This window comes from Planococcus citri, chromosome 5 (assembly GCF_950023065.1).
Source record: "Planococcus citri chromosome 5, ihPlaCitr1.1, whole genome shotgun sequence".
NCBI classification, from domain to species: domain Eukaryota; kingdom Metazoa; phylum Arthropoda; class Insecta; order Hemiptera; family Pseudococcidae; genus Planococcus; species Planococcus citri.
In genome coordinates this window covers 33,184,499-33,210,537 of record NC_088681.1, presented here as the reverse complement: position 1 = coordinate 33,210,537, position 26,039 = coordinate 33,184,499, and the positions used below count along the sequence as shown (strand labels likewise).

At 33.5% G+C, this 26,039-nt stretch overlaps 2 protein-coding genes across 3 annotated transcripts; one reads left to right on the top strand and one right to left on the bottom strand.

Moving 5' to 3' along the window:
- Positions 1 to 1,350: 1,350 nt before the first annotated feature.
- Positions 1,351 to 21,343, top strand: Pka-C3 (Protein kinase, cAMP-dependent, catalytic subunit 3). The gene is made up of 8 exons (XM_065367229.1): positions 1,351 to 2,163; positions 12,662 to 12,830; positions 13,366 to 13,475; positions 15,805 to 15,958; positions 18,387 to 18,478; positions 18,958 to 19,139; positions 19,224 to 19,301; positions 21,051 to 21,343. The coding sequence occupies exons 1-8, from the start codon at positions 1,995 to 1,997 to the stop codon at positions 21,174 to 21,176; spliced, it is 1,080 nt and encodes a 359-aa protein (XP_065223301.1). The 5' UTR covers positions 1,351 to 1,994; the 3' UTR covers positions 21,177 to 21,343.
- Positions 21,344 to 22,368: 1,025 nt separating this feature from the next.
- On the bottom strand, positions 22,369 to 25,623 carry LOC135847609 (DDB1- and CUL4-associated factor 11). 2 transcript variants are annotated; one of them, XM_065367228.1, is made up of 11 exons: positions 25,364 to 25,623; positions 25,141 to 25,269; positions 24,899 to 25,046; positions 24,714 to 24,815; positions 24,466 to 24,628; positions 24,243 to 24,389; positions 23,980 to 24,173; positions 23,811 to 23,903; positions 23,330 to 23,729; positions 23,142 to 23,248; positions 22,369 to 23,048 (listed from the first exon to the last, which is right to left on the bottom strand). In XM_065367228.1, the coding sequence occupies exons 2-11, from the start codon at positions 25,266 to 25,268 to the stop codon at positions 22,869 to 22,871; spliced, it is 1,662 nt and encodes a 553-aa protein (XP_065223300.1). In that variant the 5' UTR covers position 25,269; positions 25,364 to 25,623; the 3' UTR covers positions 22,369 to 22,868. The 2 variants fall into 2 exon arrangements, with proteins under 2 accessions (XP_065223300.1, XP_065223299.1); XM_065367227.1 differs by having other exon boundaries at positions 25,141 to 25,623.
- Positions 25,624 to 26,039: the final 416 nt, after the last annotated feature.

Genomic DNA, 26,039 nt, shown 5'->3' with positions numbered 1-26,039 from the left:
TTTAATGAATGGAATGAAACAAAGAAATACATTCCTCATTCCTCAAACATTTTTACGTGGACTTTTCATATAGGTAGCAGGTGTTACAATACTGCTGTGGAATGTGTTCACTCTCAGTCTCTCTCTCCCTTCCTCCCTCCTTAGCTATTGCTATAATTTCTACGTTACCTATACTAATTATTAGGTCCACATTGATTTTTAGAATGAAAAAAATCTTTTGACAATAATGTAGAAGAGCGGAATGTTTTTCAAAGAAATGTAACTGAATTTATCTATTTCTTCCGAACCTCAAAAAAATTAAAAAAGAGCTGTAGTGTAGAAATTCTTCAACTTGAAAAAAATGCATGTTTCTAGTAAATTAGGTACCTTTTTTTTTTGAAAAATTATTATGTTGTCCTTGTAATGTGACCTGGAAAGGTGTCTTTAAAAAAAAAAAAAAAAAAAAAAAAAAAGGAAAAAAATGCTTTATGACTGCGTTACGAAGATCTATGGTGTGTGGAGTGTGGAGAAAGGTACTCACCTGTAGGTACCTAGATCTGCGTTCTTTTAGAATAAAATATCAGGGATAAAAAGGTAGGCTAATAGGTACTCAATTCGCAAAGGCAATATTTCCTAATCCAAAATTTTTCTGCTTTAATTTAAGTACTTATGCATAAATATCAACTTAAAACTCCTATACAAAAGTTCCAGAGTAAGCAGTACATTTTAATGAGTCATAAAAATGACACCTTTCAGGATTTTTATTTTTTGTTGCGTAAGTAATTTTTATCATAAGTTGTTAAATTGTTGAAAACGAAATTGCTTTCTGTATCACGAGTGTGTTTGTGTGTAGTTTTACACAAACACGATTGCAAATTTATATGCATTAAGTACCTAAAACAATAAAGTAGACAAATAATTAACGGTTATATTATTTTATATAAATAACAATTAATACAATTTTTGACGTAGACGAAGTTAGCCGCTTGAATACGAATGCGTCACCGGAGAATAGAAGAAAGAAAAACATTCACAATGCTCAACTTTGAGTAATTTATCGCCACACATTACAAGTTGAAATTCGTGTTTTGTTATTAGACGTATTATTCGCGATATGGTGAAAAAATCCAAATAAAATAGCCATTTTACTTAACATAATTGCTGGTGTAAAAGATCAATTATTTTAACTATAGCGTAGTAATTGCGTATATAAGCGTAATGCGATGACCACACACATGGGTTTTGTGGTGGCTCAAAACACCACTGGCGTAAATTTCAAAATAAAAATTCATCAGTGTATCAAAAGAACATGAACTGTGAGCTATCCCCAAGTACGAAGATAGTTCCATGATATATTATGTATAGTATGGGCATGGGCTACTCTGCTAAGTAGGTATATACTCAGCTTCCGCGTATTCTTATTTATCTTATTTTTAAAAATTTTTTCAAAATATAGTCTATGTGTTCTCGTCGGTGTTCCGCGGCGTCGACTTTTCTCCGTGTAACTTTCACTTCTCTCTCGTCTCATTAAAAAAAAAAAAAAACGGTGGGGTATTTATGTACGATTCGTCATTGCAGTTCGCGTGTGTAGTACATCGTCGGAGCGGGATAATGTTGACTTTGAAACGTTCGTCGTCTCTCAAGCTGTTCGGTGGTCTGTTACGCTATTTGTAACCGTAGTAGATTCAATTCAGTTCGTCTTTGAAGATGTCGACGACGATTTAAAATTTACGAAGACGCAGCTGTTGATATGGTAAAATTAGTTCATCGCCCTCGTTAAATGAATTATTATCGTTCGCATTCGGCTACCGTGATTCGTATTTTGTAAAATCGCATCTCTAACGTTTTTTTTCTTTTTCGCTGTTGCACATCATAAATATTATTTCTTGTTCGGCGCGGTGTAATAACGTGTTCAAGTCGTAGATCGACATCGTATCGCAAGTTAATTTTCAACTTGACATGTTCGCGTTGATTAATTTGTCGTCCAGAGTTTCGTGATTTATATTTCTGACTTCATGGTATTTTTCAAAAAAACCAAAGCTCCCGATATGTCTGCCGGTAAATATGTTCCTTTGACGAGAAACGGCACTGCATCATCGTCTGCTGTAAACACCACCGAAGTTACTACCAAGTCAAAGGATAAGTCAAATAAATTGGATGATTTCAATATCGTTAGAACTATAGGTAAGAAATAATACAGCTTCATTTTGAGCTTTTGATCAATTGTTTTTCCATAAAAATAGTTTACCTACCCTTACTTAGGTATTACAATTACCCACTAATTAGTTGAATATGTAGTGCTGTAGTTAATTGCTTCTTACATGCTTCTCTGGTAAAATATACATATGATTCATACGCCGGTCGTGCAGTTGTATGTTATCAGTTCATGGAAAGTTACCCACAGTACGTTTCCCTTCCTTGTACGTATTTCTCCTATAGGTAACTCTTTCGATTTGTGTTTTTTATTTATCAGCAGCAACGAGCGTTTAGTTTATACTTACGCGAGTAGTGCTTCAGGGTAAATCGCTACAGAAATAGAAAAGAAAAGGAATACTTAGTATAAATATCGTATTTCGTTTTGAAAATTATTTATATCTACCTATAGAAACAACGATTGGCTAAATCATTGACAGCCATAGTGCTGTAGTACCTATATATTCGCTGCTTATTTACATTTATATGCGTCTGAGTTTCCTTGGCTACTGCTGAGAAAATACGCTTAATTGCAGCGACCATGTCAAGGAGAATACCTACATATTTTCTGCGCGAAATGGAGTGAAAAAGTAATGAATAAGTTAGTAATGTTTTACTATGTATATATGCCATAAATATCAGCATTTCAGCAGTTGCCTGCTGATATTAAACTATTAATAGGTACTCACTTCAAACAAAAATGTCCATGACTTTTTACGAATAATGAAAATAACTCTAGCCCAACAATCATGGAGTATCATATTATCATTCATTGTGAGTGTGACCAGCACCAGCGAAACGTTTAGCAAAAAACATTGCTGGGGGTACTCGATATTTCTGCGCATCCTGTAGTTATACATTACATACCTACTTATGCATTGTAAGAACAAATGATTAACATGATTAACAAAGGTGTACGAAAGGAAACTCATTACTGTCAAAACCCCTAATTTCGGACAGGGTACGTAATTTCGGACACTCAGTGTTTTTGCTCTTTTATTGATAAGAACCAAGGGTACAAGTAAAAGTGAACACTTCTTCTATTAGTTTAGATCACGGACAATCTCCCTGATGTAAGAATTTTCATTTTACACTATTTATTTAGCCATTAAAATGGACTTTACAAAGTGCTTCATGTAAAGTGTGGGGAAAAAGTTATTCACAGAGTCTATCCAAATGCTTTCATAACCACGAAAATCGCTCTAAAATATCAAGAAGTCACTGGTAATTAAAAATAAAATTCATTTATCAAATTTCACGTTTTGTTTCTATTATTTAAATCCTAAAAACTGAAAAAGTCGCGAAACGGATCATTATTTCGGACACTTTGGTTAACGCTTTACCGAGTTTGGAAGGGTAACACTTATGCACTTGCAAATGTGTATTTTTCGAGTTCGACGGTATTTTTTCAAGTGTTTTCAGTTTTGATGAAGATATTGTACTATTATTTCACTCATTTTCCTAAAAACCATACTGAAAAGTAAAAGTCGGAGTCGTAAAATCATCAACAAGGAGTTTGATAAGAAATTGTTCAATGTTACCAACTTATTTTTCTAATGAGAAAGTGGATAATGAGAGTGCTGAACATTTCCTTGAAAAATCGTTTTTCTCTACATTTCACATCATGATTCGAGCTGTTTTTGATTGGAGTTGTTTTTCAGAGGTAAATAATTTCTTTTTCAACTAAAATTTACGAGTTCCCACGTTAAAGAAAAAGTGTCCGAAATTAGGGTACCTTGGACCTAATTTCGGACACTTTTCGGATTCAAATTAAATAAACAAAATCACGTAAAATTTATAAATTGATGCTCAAAAACGATTCACACGATGACATTCTATGAGAATGTGAAGACAAACACCAAGTTGAATCGCTCGTTTTAAAGCCTTTTTCGAAAAACGTGAAAAAGTGTCCGAAATTAGGGGTTTTGACAGTACTCAAGTACTTTTCATTGATAGGGAGTAGGTACAGGGTGCGCAGAAATATCGTGTACCACTATAAAAAAGTTTTCTGCTAAATACATTTCGGTTGGTCACGTTGAATAATGAATAATAGCACATGATTGGTTGTTAGACTGAGCTGATAACATTCCACCAATCATATGCATCTATTTGATCTATTTCATGTTGCCAACCTATATTTTTATTTTTTAATAAAAAACTTTCTTTGGGTTCACAATATTATTGCACACCCTGTATGTAATTGTGTTGAAAGTTCAATGTATTTAGATAGAGGTACCTGTACCTAAATGTGTTACAAAATCAAACAAAGCCAACAAGCAGTGCGTAGGTTTGAATTCGCAAAATGGGTCTAACACTGGGATGATTATGAAATTTTTCACTTAGGCAAGCAATTAGCACTCTTCGGTTACTAACTAAAAATACATCAGGTATTACCTAATCATTCTCCAGTTATTTTTAAAAATATTCATTCAATGTAGCAGAAAGAAGGAGTTTTACTTTACTGCTGATGTAATAGGTACTTTTCTTTTTATTCGTTCGGAAGTGATACCTTTTTTGGCTGGTTTCGATTCAACTTTCTCATAAGTCGAAAAATAGCAGTTGTTGTTGAAACAGTTTCCTTCTAGTTCTTTCAATCATTAAAAAACAATTCAAATGTTTTGTATGCGGGGGGGGGGGGGGGTTGAAATTGATCGGTTTGCTGGTCTGAGTCTGGACTCTGGAGGAATTCATTATTCTTATATTATACTTACCCGAGAATATGAGGGGGGGGGGACAAGTGATTTGAAAAATGTTATCAACCAGTTCTCATACGTACTGTACCAACTTATAGGTATAGTAACTTTGTTAGTATCTTTCTTCAGTGCCTTTTTACATTATCCTCCGTTGTTTTTCTTTTTCTCAGAATATTTGAATTTTTACTTCAGTATAACGCCGTTGAAGTATAAGTCAACACCCATTTAGAGCACACAGTGAATTCCTACTCGAGCTGTTTTAAAAATATATATGATTTACTCGCGCGCCCATATTCCAGATCCAGAATAGGTACTCATTAAATTAAAAAATACACGTTCAAGATCAGCGCGAAATTATTGCAATTACCAATGCCATATCATCTACCTATCCCATTTCCTGCGCCCTTTCATTAATACCGTTGCTGATACGAGTTGTCGGTATGAAAAATCTTCGCTAAATTACCCACTCGATTAGCGGATTACTGAATTTGGGCAAATGCATTATCGCGGATCATATCATATCATGCGTTGCCCTCAGGGGGTCATCTACGAGTGTGGGATCTCCACTATGTCCAGCCATACACGAAAAAGTTACTCTGAAAGTGATACATTTGCTTGAAAATTTACTCCATTTTTTTATTTCGCGATTTTATGTGTGCAAACGTCAAGTATCTAGGTAGGTAGGTAGCTAGCTACTTTTTCATATAGAAATTTTGGTACGGTTGAAAAAAAAATTTATGTTTTGCGTAGGTTGGCGAGATTGTAGTATATAAGTAGATGTATGAATTTTATGTACTATAACAATATGGTTCACCTTTTCGAGATGAAGTTGAGTTTTTAATGAGTTTTCAAGGTGTAGTAATTTTTTAATGGGTATTTACATTTTCTTTTCGGCTTTATTCTTTTTACATAATTTTATGTAAACGTTAACGGTGCCACAAAAGATCTGCGAGAAGAGCTCGAAGTCTTACAAAATACTCGATAAAAAGTAAATAGCGTATTTCGTTCTTTTCTTTTGAATATAAAATATACTTATTCGTGTATTGTAATTGATGTTTGCAAAATGAAACCCGTTAAGCGAAAAGTAATTTTTTATTACAATGAAAATTCTATTATATTACGAAACTTTAGTGTATATTACGCGAAAAATAAAAATTTAGGTAAATAAAAGAAGTCTCGAAAAAATATTTACGTCGTTGCGTGCCAGCTATTTGATCAAAGACTGTTGAAATTATTACCTTGCAGCCGAAAAGCAAAATTCCCGCGTGGTTTATTTCAAAAAAAAAAACACACACACAACAGATTAGCATTTCCTCTCAAATTTCCGTTTTGTTGGGGAACTTTTCTGATATCCACGTGAAGACGCGCGTAGGTTAGATAGGTACACGTAATTCCAAAGATCCGCCTTCCTCCAACCGGCGATTATAATTTGGGATTTTTTTTCCATAACAATTCACGTGACGGTGGGTAATTACACGATGGTTCAACGTGTGGAGTACCGTAAGCAGTAAATATTTACGTTTGCAGGTACCTAGGTATCTTATAGGATGGAAAATCACCAAGATGGAAAAAAATTCTCCGACGATGTATAAATTACACGTACCAGTGCCCACAAGTTCAACGAATAGCGATAAATTTTCAATTCGTTCGATTACGTTAGGTTTTAGGTTGAGCACGCGGAAAATTTTCTCTTTCAAGGTCATCGTTTGGCCGGCGATATTTTTTTCGCCATTTATTACCCACGATCGATGGTGTGCTGGACATTGCGTCGCTTTCCGCGTTCGATGTTCGTCGTCGAGCTTGTTTTTTGTGTTTTTCCATAAAAGCAACGGCGCAGCCGAGCCGGTTCGAACCGTTAAACACGATGCGCGCGACGCGATTAGCTCGATGAACCGGTTGCCTTATTGCTCGAAAGATGCGAGTGAATCATAGGGAAATAAACTTGAGGTATTTGCGGCTGCCTGCGGATGATCTGTCTTTTTACCAATAAGCGCGTGATCGTGGGTAGCATTTTGACTGAAATTTTAAGTCTTTGTTTCGCTCCGCAACAAGGCTACCGTAGCGATTGCTAACCGCAGAAGTGCGGTAAAACGCGTTGGTGAGATGGGTTTTAACCTTTATAGGTAGATGAAATTTTAATTACATTCAATTTTCCGTCATCTCTTTGTGATATGACGATTAAAAAGCGGTATTTTTTATTGCGGCGAGCTTCTTTTCATTCAACGATGAGGGCATATATAGGTGTTTTAATCCGTATTCCAGAAACAAGTTGTTAGTCAAATGGCGTATCGTGTTTTTCCAAGCAGATGATGTGTTTTTTTTTCGTGTTATGGTCGAAGTCTTAATAAGTTTTAGGTTCAAGAATGTGTGTGTGAGAGAGGATGATGTGTGGTTGAAAACAATACAATTGCGTGTCAATTTGAGAATCCCTAAGTACTCATGTTGAACTCGAGGAGTGAAGTTTCTGTTTGTTTGAAACCTGTATGTGTGCATACAAAATACATGTGTATAAAGCTGTATAAACCGCTACATACCTACAGCTATCGTGCAGCTTAATCTTCATCATTTCAACTTTTCCTTGGTCTTCGTAGGTAGCTTCGAGGAGTAAACTAGCGTGTTCGCAGGTTATATAAGATGATATTGACCTTCGCATCGATTCGTATTCTATTCAATTGAATATATCTTTGACGCTTTTAGCTTAATTACGATTACTGGGAATTATATTCGGATAATAGGTATAGAGTATAGGTACATATGTATGTGTATCTGTACACAGAGACAGGTATGGGTTTTTTCCTTTCTCTCTCAACTGTCATTATGTATCCATAACATACAGATACTACATACCTATGTGTTTACGCTAAAAAGAGCACAAAGTACCTGCCTCATGCCTGCATCGTCCATCACTAAAAAAACGAACGATCGACCTAACCGCAACTTAACACATACCTACCTTTTCCTAGGTAGTTTTTAGGTTACCTATACTTAAACTCGTACTATAGTATTTTTTTCTAATTTTTTTGATAAAACTAGCAATTTTAATCGATTATTAATTCACCTGCGCGTTGCATTTCATCTTATGAAGTTCGAACCCGGAACAGAATCTTTGTAGAAAGGTGTTAATCTCGTATTTATAAACGTAGCTGCGAATAGAATGGATATCAAGTTCAATTTCACAGCAGATTTGTTATTTTTAATGATGAATTTTTTATTTATTCGTGACATGAAAGAATTGAGTCATTGGGATTCAACGTGTGACCTAAATCATCTGTTCATCTGATTGGAATCCGAGTTCAACATATTCTTAGCTATAGGTAGAAGATGAACTTGAAATCAGCCGCTGGATTGGAATTTTTGGATCAGAATTAGTTTGCTGTTATGGTGGTTGAATTTTAGTGTAGAATTTTTTATTGAGAAGGTAAAAAGCATACTCCTAAATTTTAAACATCAAAAGATACGTGCTTAAATTTACTAAAAGTAACTTCTGATTACTTTTTCAAAATTTTTATTACCAAAGTTACTTTTTTTTTTTTTTTTTTTTAAATTTTTGAATATTTAATTTTTCTAAACCTTGGTCTTGAGCTCTGATTTGCCAAAAATTCCCAAGTCTCACTTTTCCCCAAAAATGTCCAAAGTCTCTGCCTTTTGCGAAAATTGTCAAATTCTCGATTTTTGTCTAAAACTGTCAAACGCATAAATACGATACAATTGAAATGTTTAACAATTCCCCACAAAAATCGAACAATATGTTATGAATACCTATCTCAAATTTTGGTTGCAAGGATTTAAAGTCGATTTTTTGTTTTTTGTTGTTTTTTTTTGGAATCGCAGCTGAACTCCTTTATTGATTCAGTTGTTCGATGTTTTTCGTAGAAATTCTCGATGTCACTCAATTTTTGAAAATTTTACGATTGAGTAAACAGAATGATAATTTTTTTCTACGGTAGGGACCTAATTATTGTTCATATATTTTTCGCGACATCTCGATAGCTTCGTCTTGTTTCTTTGCAGCACCTATTTTTGTTAAGATTTTATAAATATTTTCGTTTGAAATTAACAGCCTATCGAGATAACCTTGGCTTTATTTCGAAGAAGTTGTGAAATCCTGCGATTTAGTCGTTTCGAATTTCAAGGAAAATACCGTCGATTTCATTCCAAGTCCAAATTCCAAATTCAACATGAAAAACCCGATATCTGCGTTCGTTTTCCTATATCTACCTATGTATACCTACTCGTAATTCGAAAATGTTATAAAAGTTATGCTCAACTACTACCTTTCGTTTCGAATTCATCTTTATTTTTTGGAATTTTTAAAATTGAATGGAAGAACGACACAAAAACAAAAAACGAATACGAGTAGGTATGAAAGACACGTTTTACATTTTATACTTTGTCGAGAAGAAGGTGAAGGAGAAGCGAGAAGTAAATGAAAGTATGTATTAGTATAAGGCGAGATATTATAACGATTTATAAAAAAGTTGGTATTACTTACCTATAGCATGTCTCTGAGGTCCTGAAAACCTGTTATAACTTTGTAATGGTCTTTCTACTTGTTTAAATTACATTCTACATTGCATATATGTGATGTAGATGTGCTACTTTTTCAGTGGAAATTTTTGGAACAATTTGAATTACTCTCAGCCTCATTACAATTTTTTTATGTGAAATAATTTGACATAAAAATTTTTTCTGTTTAGAACATTTCCGTTGAAATTTGTGTTTCAGACTTTGGTTTCGAAACCTGGGTTTTTAAAATTTCAAAATACGTAGATGCCTTCGATGTTACTTGTTGCATGTACAAAAATTGCGATATTTCTCAAGTGTAGTTAAGTAGGTAATGAAATGCATTTTTTTTTCGCTATTCTTCATGCTTATTGTACCCAGATTCAGAGTTAAAAACTTTGACGCTTGAATTTATATTAATTATGGAAAAAAAAACCCTAAACATTTCCTTAATTACCGCGAAGAGTACTTAAGGCAGTTGAGACTCGTAATCTGTGAATACATATTCCGCTGCACGTCCATGTCCATGTTATTTATGCATATTCGTGCATATTTCAAATTTTTTGCATTTCGCGCGTGAATTCTTTGCATGAAAAAGTATTAAAACATTATCCAGATATTATATACGAGTACATGCGCATATTATTATATTATTATTCATTTGCATTATAATTCTGCGACGATGTACCAAAGTCATTTCATTATAGTCTTATTTGAAAACTTCAGTAAAATTAAATACCTAGGTAACTTGACGTTTGCATTGAAAAAAAGTCGTTTTACTCGAACTAGCAGCAGACTAATTACCTACCAATGGTAAACAAAATCAAATTCGAGTATAGCTAAATTTTGGAAAACCGCCACTTTTATTCCTTACTAAAAATTTGATATAATTTCAGCAATTTATTGATTTTTTTCAAGTTTTCAATATGCCCATGAAATTCAAGTCTGACAGCGATAGGTATACCTATCTACTCATTTGTCCAAAGGAGACTTTCGCATGATTTTTCGAAAAATTTAAGAAAAAATTTAAAGGTGAGACATTTTTGAACTTTTGACAGAAATACTAATTTCAGTTTGGCCCTCTTTAAGAAATTATTTTTTAAAAAGAGGTAAATTTCAGTCCCTTCTAAGAATTTGAAAATTTTGATATATTTTCCTTTCACTCTTGAAAGATGTTTAGCCAACTCATAGTTTCCCTTATTCCTTGATGGACGAAGCAGTGAGTAACTCGAAGGAGAGGCGGAGAGGAAAATTCTCAAAATTTGGAAATGAGAGCCAGAGAACCACCCTTGTATGAAATCAGATCATTATAATTGTTGAAAAAATAGAAGAGATCCTTGATTGACGATTTTTGCAATAATTTCAATCAGTGTTCGAACTAGTCGAGTTGAAGTTACGTAATCGCCCAACAGTATAATTTTTGTTACCTACCAAATAATCGATGTTTGGTGAAGTGATTGAATTGTTCCTACATAGTTTTTATTCATTTTCCTTGTTTTCAATATCATGGTTTACTTCAGGCAATTGAATTGAAACATGACTGTTTTATGTTAAACATTTCTTACAAGTATAGATTCGGGCCAAGCTATAGGTATATGGTGCGCCAGTTTGTGTACATAAGGCAAGCGGAAGATCACTTGGAATTTAACATTTTTTCTTATGGAAACATTTTAATTTTTTCAATTGATTTTCGAAACGTGTAAATTTTAAACAAATTTTGCCTTGAAATTGTTTTTCTTTTTTTTCGTTAAATGATGTAAAATGTGCTCGTCTTAGGTATCTTATCAGTGCACCTTGCTCGGCCCAAATCTAATTTTGACTATTTTTTTCAAAAAAAAAAAAAAAATGATTTTTGAATCTAAAATTTTTCTGATTATTAAAAATAACAAGATTCAATTTTTTCTTTTTCTTAAAAATATGTATTTTCAAAAAATTGAACTTTTTTTTTAACGCGGAACCAATTTTCCTCAAAATTAGTAGGATTTTATTCCTGATGAAATTCATTAACTAGAATAACATTATTATGTATGTAATTGAAAAAAAAAAACAAAGCAAAATAATACAAAAACAGCCAATTTAAGTAATTTGCTGCTGATGGGTAATTTTTGAAAATCTTTACCTAACATAGTACAATAATTTGTGTTCTTGAAAAAAATGCAAAAAAAAATGAATTTTATAAAAAAGCAAGTATACTTAACCATTCCTAAAAAAATTACTAAACAATCTTAATTCTAACGAGTTCGTTTTTTTAAAATTCTGAATATATCATATTAAAATTTTCGATTATATTTTTGTAGGTTACCTAAATTCAAATTTACCTAAATTCTTCAAGTTTTTGATTTGCCGAAAGATTTGAAAAATATTTCATCATTTTTCCGAGTTCTTAAAAGGTCAATGAGGGTCAGGTCATACTCCCTTCTTTGCGTAGCCTTGGTCTTGGTCTTTCTTTAAACTTGGTTTCAGCACCGTGTACAAAAGTGCAAATTAATTTTTTTACCAGATGCTTCGTTACAAATTTGGCACAAGAGCTATAAAATCGAGGAAATTTTGATTCTTGTTCAATTTTCAACTTTGAATTACAAATCTACGGAATTTCAACTTTTCGTTGAAAAATATGACTCACAGATTAGGCCAGCTAGGCTGCTACAGCATAGGTGTAGATATTCCTGAAACACGGTTTTTTCCTTGTACTCGAGTAAATCATTTTTGGTTCTACGATTCCTCACGATTTATCCCCTTGAATCATGGTTTTATTTCCACGACCATCGTACGTAAAACCCGCACACATTTTCCTCGATATTGTGACGATACGCGACCATAAGTATCGATTGTGTAATTTTATGCGATGTGCTGGCCAATTTCAAGTTACCTAATCAGATCAGATGGTCGAATTTAAGCGAATTATGCGGCTAATGTGGCAAAAGAAAAAAATGAGAAGGCGATCGACCTTCTTTGTCCGAAAAATAAAAATGATCGCATTTGACCAGACAGCGGTACAACCTACGCTGGTAGACGTGGTACGCGTGCTGAGCTGCGTGACCAACACGATTTATATTTTAGGCACAACTTATACTATATTCGTACACAGATGTGTATCATAGCAGGAGACGAGACGACGAGACGTACTGTGGTTTTTAAAAATTTAGATTAACGAGTAGAATTTCTCTAATGCTTTTTTGTATTCGCTTTAGTGTTAATTTGAATAAGTATTTAGTAAACTATCGTAGAGAATTAGGTATATCCTCTAATATCTTAGCAAGTAAATTATTCGCTCGTGTGTGTGTGTATTTCAGGAACTGGCACCTTCGGACGTGTCTTATTATGTCAAGAAAAAACCACTAATAAATTCTACGCGATGAAAATTCTATCCATAGCAGACGTGATCAGACTAAAACAAACAGAACACGTTAAAAACGAGAAAAATATCCTATTAGAGATCAATCATCCTATTTTAGTCACGCTGTATGTAAAGTACCAATATTTATTTATTACATATCTATTTTATTACACGTATTACACTCTACTCTATACTATGCATAAGCTGTGTTAGGGCGGATGGGCAAATAGATAAAAGTATAATAAAGAGGGAAAAAACCATAACACTATAAATGTATCTAGAGAGGTACGTGGAAAACCCACGCTATGGACTTGGACTTGGGCTCTTACATTAGTGGCAAATTCAATTCATCTCCCATATGGAGCCGGTTCTATGTACTACATTTTTATCTATATGACTGATACGATACCGTTAGGCTGAAAGGCGTCTAAAAATTTCCATGAGTCAGTACCTATGTCCATATGTGTGGGAATTACAATGATAAAAACGAGATACCACGAGCAAGGGGGGATTTCTCGCCAATGGTGGTACATCGGTATATATACTCATTCCATTGTGCAAATTTTCTTTCTTTGGTTGACCAGACCAAATGTTGAAAAGAATAAAATTAAAATTTTCGATGCTGCGTCGATTTAATTAATGAATTTTTTTTTATTACAGGAATTGGCATTGGCACGATTCCAGAAATTTATATATGATCTTAGATTATGTATGCGGAGGTGAATTATTTTCATATCTCAGGAACTCAGGCAGATTCACGTCGAGTGCAGGTTGGTATTAGAAAAAAATTTTCAATTCTAAAATTGCTGCACCGTTTGCTTATTGTATTACTTAATGTAATAATTCATCTTAAATCTAGACAATTGCGAAGATAACCTCCCATCCTCCACTTATTTATTGGTAATAGTGGTGATTTGAATTGTTTCCAAAATTATATTGTACTTATTAATAATGGGGGTACTTCGCTCCTTTTGCTTACCACGCTCATCTCACCGTAGTGGGTCTAAGTAGGGGTACAACATGTGGATTAAATATGATTTCTTCGATCGAACATCGGTTATATTAAAATGTTTTCTTATTAGTAATTAAATTTATTGGCGATTCGTGAATCGTTAAATTTAATAGTTGGCAGGAGCTTTTTTTTTATTAATGGATATGTAAACATTAAAGCAACATCAGCATTAGCGGAAATTTTAAATATTGTAATCGTCAATGACGTAATCGATGGCTTTTTTCATTACTACGTTAATTGAAATTTATCGAACGAAGTACATCTACTACTCGCAAACACCATTAAATACAACGGTGCATTTGTTAGTAGGTAGGCGTCAAAATTGCATATACAAGAAGCGGATCTGAAGTCTGAACTCTTCGAGTGTATTGTACTATAATAAAAATTAACGTCACGAGATTTAAAAGCGTGCTTTTTTTTCAACACGCTGTCGCATTTTTTTTTTTTTTTTTTTTTTTTTTTTGGATTAAAAAGTGGTCGAGAAAATGCGCCACATATGTATTAAGCATGCGACTAACTATACTATGTGTGTATGTTTAAGTAGAAAGAGGAAGATTCGCGAAGTGAAGAAAAATTTATCGTCGTTTTAAATTATGCCAAAATAAACCTTCTTATTACTCCTCGCTGATGAAATTGTACAATTTTTAATATTTTCACCGCACGTTCGCGAATTTAAATGTCAAATGTGGGTCAAAGTGCGTTATAATAGTCGATTTTTAATTTTGATTTTTTTTCTAATCGTGTTGGTAGGTATATTTTAATGAGCTGAGATTCAGTTCTGTAACGAGAAATGAATTAAAGTGAAAAAAATGAGCTTTTTTGTTTATTAAAAAAGAAATTTGTTTTTATTTCCATAGTTGATTTTTCATTTTTTTTTTATTGATCAAAATGTAGGTATTTTAGAGCAACAAAAAATCTCGACGGTGCTACTTTTTTTAATATCCACGTGAATTTTTGTTTAACCGTTCTCCCTCTCACTTTGCCTTCATTCTTCAACTTTTCAGAGATAAGAATTCAGGTTTTTTTTTGCTTTTAACGTTAGAATGTTCAGTAAATATTTTGAAAACAAACGAATTTATTTTGTACATCGCCTATAAAAAATACCCTTTTTCTACGAAATAATGTTAAAAATGTAAAAAATTTGATAAAATTTTCAAGTTGGAAAAATCGACGAAAACATGTTTTTAAAAAAAAGAGTTCCCCGTCATTTTTCTTGTTTTTTTTTAAATTTTCTTACAATTTTTGAAAATAATAATTTTAAGAAAAACATTGAAAATTTCAACAGTGGTGATTTTTAACCAGTTAAAAAAATGCACTATCAAGCCAAATTCCAGATGTTGAATTTCATTTTTCGATTTTTGGCGAACTTTTAAAAATTGATATAATTGAGGCAGAAAAGCTGAAATTTGCTTGATGTTCTCTTTTTGATCTCCCAAATCCATTAGTAATTTTTTGAGCACTTTCGGAGCCTCGATAGATTTTCAAATTTTCCAGTGTTGGAAAAATTGTCATTAAAGAGCCGAAATGAAATTTAACCTGTTTTCAACGCAGGAAAATTCAAAAAATCTGATGAAGGCTCTGAAAGGACCCGAAACGGGGACCAATCAATCGATTTGAGCGGTCAAAAATAATGGAGAAAATAGATATCAGTTTTTCATTTCAATTTTATTAAATTTGAATTTTTCATAGGAGCTTTTGGATTTTTAAAAATTTATTTAAAATTTATTACGTAATAAAATCTAGCTTCCATCATTTTTTTTTTGGATGGGGTATTTTTGTACGCTCTTTTGATAACTGGAATGGTTTAGTCACCCAAACGAAATGATACCGGGCGTTGTTGGCGACGACCTGAGAGAAAATCGGTCTCGAAAAGCATCACTCGTTGCATTTTTTTTTGGTTGCTAAAATTCAAAATTTTCTTTTTTAGCTCTATTATCCAAAAGTTAATCTATGTATTAGCCTATTTATGAGCATTTATTTTCCTTTCTCCCTATAAAATATATACTCGCCTATTTATGTACTTAATATACCTACTATATGTCTATTTTTGACATTTTTTTTTACTCTATTTTATTTTTTCTTCGCAGGTAATTTCTACGCGGCCGAAATAGTCATCGCCTTAGATTATTTACATTCGAAAGGAATCGTGTATAGAGACCTGAAACCGGAAAATTTATTATTGGATAGAGAAGGCCATTTGAAAATTACTGATTTCGGTTTCGCCAAGAAGTTAACCGACAGGTATCGTATACATATCGATTGATCTGTTTTTAATAGCGCCTCCTTAAATTATCTGAAATGTACATCTACGTACATACAACCGGATATTGGGGATTTTTCAGTATTAGTAACAACTAATAATAATAGATAAGTAATGTATAGCAATTGATCTCTCGGTGTAAACTGACTATCCGCGAATCTCTCTCTGTGGTTTCTAATTACCTACCTAGCTTTATTGATGAAGATGTGTATCAGAATGATTTATATCAATTTTTTATACTAAAACAGAGACGAAAGAGATACCTTGGGGCCATGTATCTTCACTATTCGCACCAATTCGACCTCTTTCTTTATACCTTCTAACCCTTCTCTTCGCTCATACGAGTACAAAAAATTCTTTTCGGTTTAATATTTTTGAGAATGTTTTGCTCGCGTTTTTTTGTCTGCGGTTACTCTAAAATAATCAAAACATGGTATTATTTTACTACTAAGTAGGTATTTAGATGAAAAATTCGTAATACCTATCGAATGCGCACAAAGATGTAATTAGATAGATTAGTGCATTATAGGTACATATTTTCGAAATTTAAACGAATTTCTGAAAATTTTGGATAGGTAAACAGGGTGCTTAGCTGCTTACGTGGGTACGATACAAAATGTTTTGTTTGCGTTTTTTTTTTTTTTTTTATTTTTTTTTTATTTGGTACACGTTTAGTTTATTTGGAATTGATTTTATTGAACTGGACTACGCTTGAAATGACAAGGTCAGATTATTTTCACGATACGAGTCGTCATTGATGCGCTTAATTCGGCATTTACTGCTTTAATAGTTGCATATTCTTTGCCTCGTGGCTAGATTTTTACTTGGCGAGTTTTTCTTTTTTTTCACTATAGGTAAAGGTATGAAAAAGTTGTTATTAAGTTGGGAAATGGCCAATGGGATAGGATTGAATTCTGAATGGTATTATTATTTTTTTTATTGGTCACGAATGGCTCTTAAGCCACCAAAAGCTGTCATGAGAAACCCATAATTTGTAAAATCACTCAGAAAAAGTATATACTATAGTCGTTTAAAATTTTAAACGTAATTTCAGTTTTCAGTTTTTTTTTTTTTTTTTTTAAATTAATATCTGATAGGTATAGATTTTACAGAATTTTTTCATTCACCAATTATGAGCTTCTGATTAAAAAAAATTAGTCAAATTTCCAACATGTATGGAAAAATGATTCAGAAACTGAAACTACCAAAACTTTGTACATTTCACGTAAAAATGAAGAGAATTACCAAGTTTACCTAGAATTTTTCATAATTACCGCAAAATTACTCAAAATTACCAAAAAATTTTCTAATTTTACCTCAAAATACCGTGATTCCCTTGATTATTTGGTAATTCGCGGTAATTGTAGGTAAATAACCGGTAACAGGTGGTAATCCGAAGAAATTGGAGGTAATTTCCTCGTAATTACTGGTAATTTGAAATAATACGTGGTAAATACTTGGTAATTGTACGTTATGTCAGTATTATCTCGGTAATTAATGGTAAAAATGAATATTCAAACAAAAAAAAAATCGAGTAGCGTTATTTTTATTACCATTCTTTTGTATAAGGTCTTATAATAGATGACAAACGTTACCTATTTCTCGGCGCCGACGATGAGCTTAATTTAAAACATTTACTACTTTATTTCGATACACATAACTGTTTTACCTTTTCGTACAATTTCACCAACTGATTGAAAAGCGATTTTGAAGGTTGTCACGAATGGAATTCTTAGCTGAGGTAACATTTCAAAGGTTAAACTAGGTCTTCCGCAGATCATCAAACATACTCCGGTGAAATAGAACGTCCCCAGGCATAATTTGATAAAATAATATAGCGCAGTTATCGTCAATCTGACCAATTTCGGTAGCAGCCAAAGAACAACTCTGTCCATCTTTCTTCTTCTTTGGGCGTTTCGTGCAGAATATCTTTTTTTGGACGGCTTAATTACGCTAATGCGAGAGACCGAAGTATCGCATTTCACGCCAAACGATCGTTTTTCTAAAATTGCCTAGAAATAAGCAAAAAACAAAGAAAAGTTTTGCTATACGAGACTGAGAAAATCTCTCCGCTGGATATTTAAATTAGAGCGGAATAATTGCGTGTAATTGAACGTGGTCGTATAGGTACCTTTTAACTCGCGACAACACGTCGTCGTACGTGTACGGTGTATCTCGTCGTAAATTTATTATATTTTCTAAAAATATCCGACGTGTATTAAAAATTATTGCAAGGGTAATGTAAAACGAGGAGCGGTGTGTTTTACGCTGCGTCGTCGCCTCCGCCCCTTATGTATTCGCGGTGATTGGAAAAGATTTATTTTAATCCATAAACGTCGTTATTCGTATTATTATTATGTACTTTTATATCGTATAGTTAATTTATTGTGTTTGAATGTTGTGTTACAGAACGTGGACTCTGTGTGGTACGCCTGAATACTTGGCTCCTGAAATAATACAATCCAAAGGACACAATAAGGCTGTCGATTGGTGGGCTTTAGGTAATACATCGCGATACATTACATTATACATATGTACATCGACCTTGGTATAAACTTTAAAAAAACTCCTACATAAATACATTATCGTACGATCGAAATCGCTCATCTGTTAGCAAATTTCTTACATAATGAATTCGTCGATAGTGGATTTTTCAACATCCAAAAATTTTGATAGATTTACCTAAGAGTAGGCTATACTACTACCGAAGCTTATAATTATTTCAAGGTTATTGAACCACAATAACAACGAGGTTTTGACAAAAAATATTATATTTTCATTTATCGAATTACGTCTTATCATAATAATAATGAAAAAAAGCAACCCTGATCAGTTGATGAAACGATAGGTAATTAAAATGTGAAGGAAGAATAATGCTGTTGACCCATGAAACCGCACATCGCGATTTCCTACTACCTGTTGCGTTGGCGGATCTAATCACATGTGGTATAAATTGTGTATTTTGTTTCCTTTTTCGCAGGCGTGCTGATTTACGAAATGCTAGTCGGATACCCACCTTTCTTCGACGATAATCCGTTCGGCATTTACGAAAAAATTCTAGCCGGTAAAATCGAATGGAACAGATTCATCGATCCCATCGCGAAAGATCTTATTAAAAAACTTCTCGTTCAAGATCGTACGAAACGACTTGGCAACATGAAGGTAAACATTGCTTCATTAGCGGTAATATTTTTCATATACTTACTCGAGGTAGGATTATTATTACATTGTTGTGAAATTTTGCAGAACGGCGCCGACGACGTAAAACGACACAGATGGTTCAAACACGTCGATTGGAAAGACGTCTATCATAAAAGATTAAAGGTAGGCCTATACCATACCATACCTTACCTACCTACGCACTGTGAATATTTCATCGTGTGTTTTATTCAATCTTACCTTTATGCCGTTTTTATTCTGATAAATTAACAGATGTTTGACTACAAAGAGTTTCCTTTTTTATATTTGTCCCTTTTCGTATCAATTTCATTGCAAAAAAAATCTAGCTCGTAGTTCAAGTTACGTGAAAAATATTTTCTTTGAAGTAATTTTCCGAATGAAACAAGTTTTTATTTATCAATTATTTCAATGTCAATGTCGTATTTACTTTATTTACCGATTGATAAATTGCGTCAAATTTACCAAACTTGAAATTTTTTTGATGAACATTTTTCAATGTTGGAACTTTTGTAAATTTGAAAAGCTGAATTGAGTTTTTTTTCAATTCTATTGTATTTAGGAGTTTTTAGCAAAACTTCAATATTTTTTTCTACAATAATTTTACATTGGCGAATGCTCCTAATATCGATCATGGATAATTGATTCATATCATTTTATTCGAGAAAACTTGAAGCTGTGCATCTAACATTTAAATCTGACATTTTTTTCTAAGAAGAAGGAAAAAAATTGCCTGCAAACTGCATGAAAATACGTGCCTACTACCTACCTAGTACATTACAGGGTGCCCAAAAATATCGAGCACCCCTAAGAAAGTTTTTCATTAAAAATATAGGTTGGCAAAGTGAAATAGGTAGATGCATATGATTGGTGGAATGTTATCTCTCCAGTCCAACAACCAATCATGTGCTATTATTATTATCATTCACTGTGACCAATCAAAGTATTTTAGTAGAAAACTTTCTTAGGGGCGCTCGATATTTCTGGGCACCCTGTACCTACATATCTACCTATTTAAAAAATTACCACTTTTTTCGTGATTTTCTACAAAACCTCTTTTTCTTAAGTAAAACTCGATTTCTTTTTCAATATCTGAAAATTCCAAAGTCGTCAATTTTTTTCGAGGACACATTTTTACAGGATAAAAAAAGTTAACGTTGAGTGGACGGAATTACCGTAACGTTTTTAGGGTGATTTTGTGGGCGATTTGAAATTTCTGGAGAAAACCAACTTCTGCTGGAGGCTGCTGGTCGGTGTAAAAATGATGGAAATCGATTCAGGGGGTCGATTTCTAGAGAAGTGGAGAATTCTAACTGGCAGAAAAGTTTTTGAATCGAACAAAACTAGATCGAAAGAGCGATACAAAAATTGACGATTTTGGAATTTTTTTTTAAATTTGAGATTTTTTAACTTGTCAAAAAGTACACTTTTCAACTCGTTACCTCGGATTGCCAAGATTAAATTTTCAACTGCCGAAATTGATTACAACGCCTTCTGGAGCGATTTGAAATTGCTGGAGAAAGGCCAACTTTTTCTGGAGACTCCAGATTGGCTTGAAAATGCTGCCACTCGATTCGGAAGGTCGACTTTAGTGTAAACCGAGTTTCAAATTTTTATCTCTAATACGCTTGCTCTTTTTGTAGAAAATTAATATAGGTGCTAATAAACTATTTCCGCCATTTTCAAAAATTTCCCCCAAAAAATCGAAAAATCAACTTCGGGGAGTTTACGAGTTGAAAAGGTTCCCTTGTTAACTTCTGCTGCAATTTATCAGAATAAAATAAATTGTCCCATTTCCATCTTGGCTTATCTACTTATTGATTGTTCGTTATACGTGTTTGAGACTAAAAAAACCATAAGTGTTAACGTTTCTTGTTTTTTGTTTTTTCATTGCAGCCACCAATCGTACCCAGAATATCATTCGAAGGAGATACGCGTAACTTTGACGAATATCCCGAAATTGACTGGAAAGACGCGCCGTTTGTTGGTGAAGAAGAACAGAAGGTTTTTGAAGATTTTTGATCATCTCGCCGTAGTTCCTCATTTTGCGATTTTAAACCATAGGTTTAAAAAACGTGTTTTTATATTTACGATTTATCTCCCTTTCCCTCCCTGCCTTTATACTATTTATTCGTTTTAATATAATATTTCTTGTATATATTGAAGATTAATAATCGTTTGATTTTTTTCTCGTTTGTTTTCTTTTTGGTATCGTAAAAATTATTGCGATCATAGGAAGCCTATTTAGTTAAATTAACTAGGCTTCTTCGCGAACGAAGGTTTACTTTCAACTTTAAAAATAGGAGAAATAGTAGTTATGCATCATTACTGATTTTGAAGAAAAAAAAAATTAGAACTAGGTCTTGAATGAAGACATGGCTATGATATTTCGAAAAATGGAAACCGTCCAACTGTACCTATAAGTTGTATTACGTAGGTACGTGTACTTCGTCTCCTTCGTATTTAACTGAGAAGACAAATGCGTTTCAAAGTGAAGTGCATTTCGTAGTGTTGAAAAATGTTGGTTTTTTTAAACTACCTAGTGAGTAATTTTTTGCGAGATGCAACTTTGAAATATTTTGTGGTAGTAAAAACATGAGAGGAAAACGAATAGTGATTTATGACAACTAACTCGATGATTTGGGAGGAAAAAAATGTTACCTTCAAAATGATTACGTGATAATTAAAGTTTTGGGTTACAATTTGAAGTGAAATTGATTTTCTTGACCTTGGTGAAAGAAAACTAGCCGATCTCTTAGGTCTCAGATTTAAAAAAAAAAATGTTTAAAAAATGCAGATAATGAAAAGAATTGCCTAAAAAGAACTTCGAGAAAAAATGAAGTGATATTGTGAACACGTGATTTGATACATATGTAGATGAAATAATTTATTTAATTATAAATGTGAAATAGTCATACTGGTGCCATTGAAATTTGTAAGCACAGAAATGAGTACCGCAAACTTTCCTCATTTTTACCTATTCGAAGCAACGATTCAAGTGTTTGTGTAAACATATACCAATACAAACAAGCAAGGTAGAAATTCAACCTTCGTTGAGAAAAACTGAAGGCTGAAAAATCGTCAAATCAAAATGTAACCTTTTAAAAAGCACAGCGACCTGTTGTATCGACTATCGAAGTATATCTAGTTTCTGATTGTAGGTAAAACATACGGAGAAAGTTATTTTAAACCCTACGATAATAAATAAAATCTCAACTTGTAACAAAGTGTAATATATTTTTTACATTTTTCAACTTAAAAATAATAAAACTATTTAAATAGAACTTAGGAGTTCGTATATTACATAAATTATCCACAATAATGAACTTCGTCGAGCGCAATTTACAATTTGATATCTGCGTATTATGCATCTACCTTATTATAAGAACACTGATGATTAGCAGATAAAATACAAAAGTCAACGTTTTGTTTTGTCTATCAAAAGATATCAAAATACCATTACCTTGATAATTCGATATTTTGCTTTTGATTCAACTATACACAATTCCACTAATTAGGTGAAAAATTTAGAAAAAAAATCAACAAAAGAATTCGGTAACTTCTGCGTAAAAATTCATTCGTTAAAAATTTCAACTGAAGAGAAAACAAACAAAACGCAAAATGAATAATAAAAAACTGAACCAGTTCGCAGAAATGTTGTAATGGTCGCAGAAATTCGTGTTGCGACAATGATACTAAAATATGTGGTGCGATTTAAATCGACGATGGTCCAGCGCCTTCATCGGATACACAGATAATCTTGGATTTTGTTTCAGCGTCCCGTTGACGAGCCGCTATGCGAGCACTTCGGCGGACCCTTTTAATTGGAATTTCGTCGTCGTTTTCATCTACCATCGCAGGTGCGCTGTTCCATAATTTTACGCGGCAGTCCCACTGTAAAAATTGGTAAAATTTTAGTATTGGTACTCGCAAAATGTACGTAAGTAATAACTACGACAACAACGACGTGTCTCACGTCTCACATACCGAAGCTGTAACGATTTCAGATCGATACGGATGCCACGAAACGTCACGAACATTAGCTTCATGTCCTTTGAATACTTTCTCTATTTTGCCAGTCAATAAGTCGTATACTGAAAACGAAACCAAACCAAACAGTTGAATAAAAAAATGAAAACAACCACCAAAATACTTGTAACTGTATTTTCTCTTACCAACTAGTCGTCCACTAGCGCAGCCGGTATAAATGTATCTCTGGCCGGTCGTTCTCGTTGGAGAGAATTTGGCTCTGATCAGAGTTTGAAGCACAGCATGACCGCGATAAGTCATCACAGACGTGTCTTCGGGTAATGGACTTTTACATTTGAGTTTTTTAGGTACGGGTTGCCAGCGGTAATCCCAATCAGGTACGCATAACGCCTCTCTGGTACGACTTTCTTCTTTTGTACTCGAGAATTTACGCATATCCCATAACTTGATAGTTTGATCTTTTGAATTGGAAATAAAATGTCTACCGTCGCCTTTCATGTCTAAATAAGCGATACCGTCTCGATGACCGGAAAACATGCCAACGGCTTTCGGATTATTTGTGTTTATTACTCTGCGATCCCATACCTAAAATCAGACATAATTCATACGGTTAGAAAACTATCTACAGTGGAATAGGATGAGTATTTTGGACTGAAACCAATGTACCTTGATTAGGCCATCGTCGCTGCCACTTAGTATGACATCATCACCGTAGCTACCGAATCTAACAGCATTGACGTCTTCTTCGTGAGCTTGCAACTAAACGAGGAAGAAAAACGACTTAGTTGCACGTTGAATACTCGCAAATAGATACACAATCGAAAATTTAACTCACCCTTAATGTCCTTTTATCGGAGTGTCTATCATACATATAAATACAGCCATCATTAGCACCAGCCAAGGCGTAACTACCGTCATATGAAACAGCAACAGAAAAACAAGCAAATCGTGATTCTTCGACGTCGATGATCAGTTTATCTTGAGCACTTCCAGCTTGATCACTATCGTCATTGATACGCCATGCGTGAACTGATAAAAATTAAAATTAATGAAACATCTCGCAAAACTTACTCCGGAGAGAGATAATATTCTACTCACTATTGTTAGACCAACTAGAAAAGATGACAGTTGCACCATCAGGCGTAAATGCAGCGTCTAAAATACTCCAGTCTATATCTTTGCCTTTTTCTTGTTTTATTGGAGTGTACAGCGGAGCAGAGGAATCATATAAATGTAAATTACGATCTGAAAAACGACATCGAAATTATTAAATCGTTCCTACTTATCAAGGCGTTTATTTAGAAAATGAACTCGCATATACCTTGACTAACGGTAAGTAATTTGTTACCATCGTCCGAAAATACGCTTATGAATGCTTTAGTGTTATATCTATCAACATCTTTCACTAAATGACAAGGTACTCGGTAGTTCGTTATCTTGCACATATCACCATGAGTAAAATTACCACTTCCAGGCATGCCATTCTGCAAACAAAATGTGAAATATTGAAGAAATTACCAATACACAGTACAGACTACGTCCAACTGATTAGTAATTAACGATTCGAACCTTCTGCATATTCAACATATCAACGATATTCCTTGGCCGTGATAAACTGCGTTTCTGTCTTAATCCGCAGGATCGTTCGGTGATGGTTTTAATATCACTTTTCTGTAACAAAATTTAAACTTAGGGGGACGTTCTCTCTTTTATATTGTATAAGTACGCAGAAAAACATTCAACATTAAACTTACATTCAAATTTGCAGCATTTAAAGGAGTATTAATGCGAGGGGGTGGTATTGGAGCAGCAGGATAATCATATTCTTCTTCTTCGCTTTCTTCAAAGTCATAAAACGTCCTCAGCCATTGTTCTCGAGACATCAAAATATTCAACTGACCACTACAACGTAAAGTTTACATTGACATACTTTTATCACTTTTACTTGTGCCTTAGTATAATAAACATGGAATAGAAAACTACTCGGAAAACTTACCTCAGAATCAGATAGTTCAACACTTCGGCGACGTCTGACAGTTCATTTTCTTCGTTAATCGATTCTATTATGCCAGAATCATTGAAACGCACTATGTGCGAAGAATCTCTTGAACCTGACATTCCCATTCTAAACAATTCGCAAAGCGATGCACCAAGTTTAAAAGTATACCAATTCGATAATCAGTCAAAAAAACCAAGATGGAAAAATCAAAAAGAGAAACCTCAGAAATGTTCGATTTTGGAGGAAAGTTCCTCCATTGAAAACACAACACACTTTATAAAATAAGGAAAATTAATTACAACATAACATGAAAGTCTATTTACAAAATGGCCAATAAAGAAGAATCGAATTCTTCAATTTGAACTTTGGTTATTTTCACGAAATAGATACTCGAAAATGACAAAAACGGTTCTAAATCAATGATATTATTAATTTTTTTCATGATCTAATTATTCGAAAGGCGTCGGAGTACATCAAAGAATTTTTGCTCAAAATTTTGCTCAAGAAAAAGGCTATTTACACATTACTTTGGAACGTCAATCGACGCGAGCAGCATTAAAGTTGCTATTGTCACACAATTCCGCGCGTTATAGAATTTTTTTTTTTTTTAAATTATTTGATAATTTGAGGTTTTTTTCAAGTTTTTAAAAGTTTTTCGCTCCGATCATGGGAGATGGCTTCATAAAGATGAAGGAAGTGAAGACGGAGATGGAAATAAATATTGGAAATGATTATCAATTAACATCAGAGATCAGATAGGCAGAATAATCGCCTGATTGAACGTTGAGGCGGTTGAGGTCGCCAATTTATGCGAAAGCAAAACCAGAGTGAAGTTCTAGGAAATTAGAAATTAGATCAAAGAACTATCAAAAACAGTTTTGTATTCGTGCGATTTA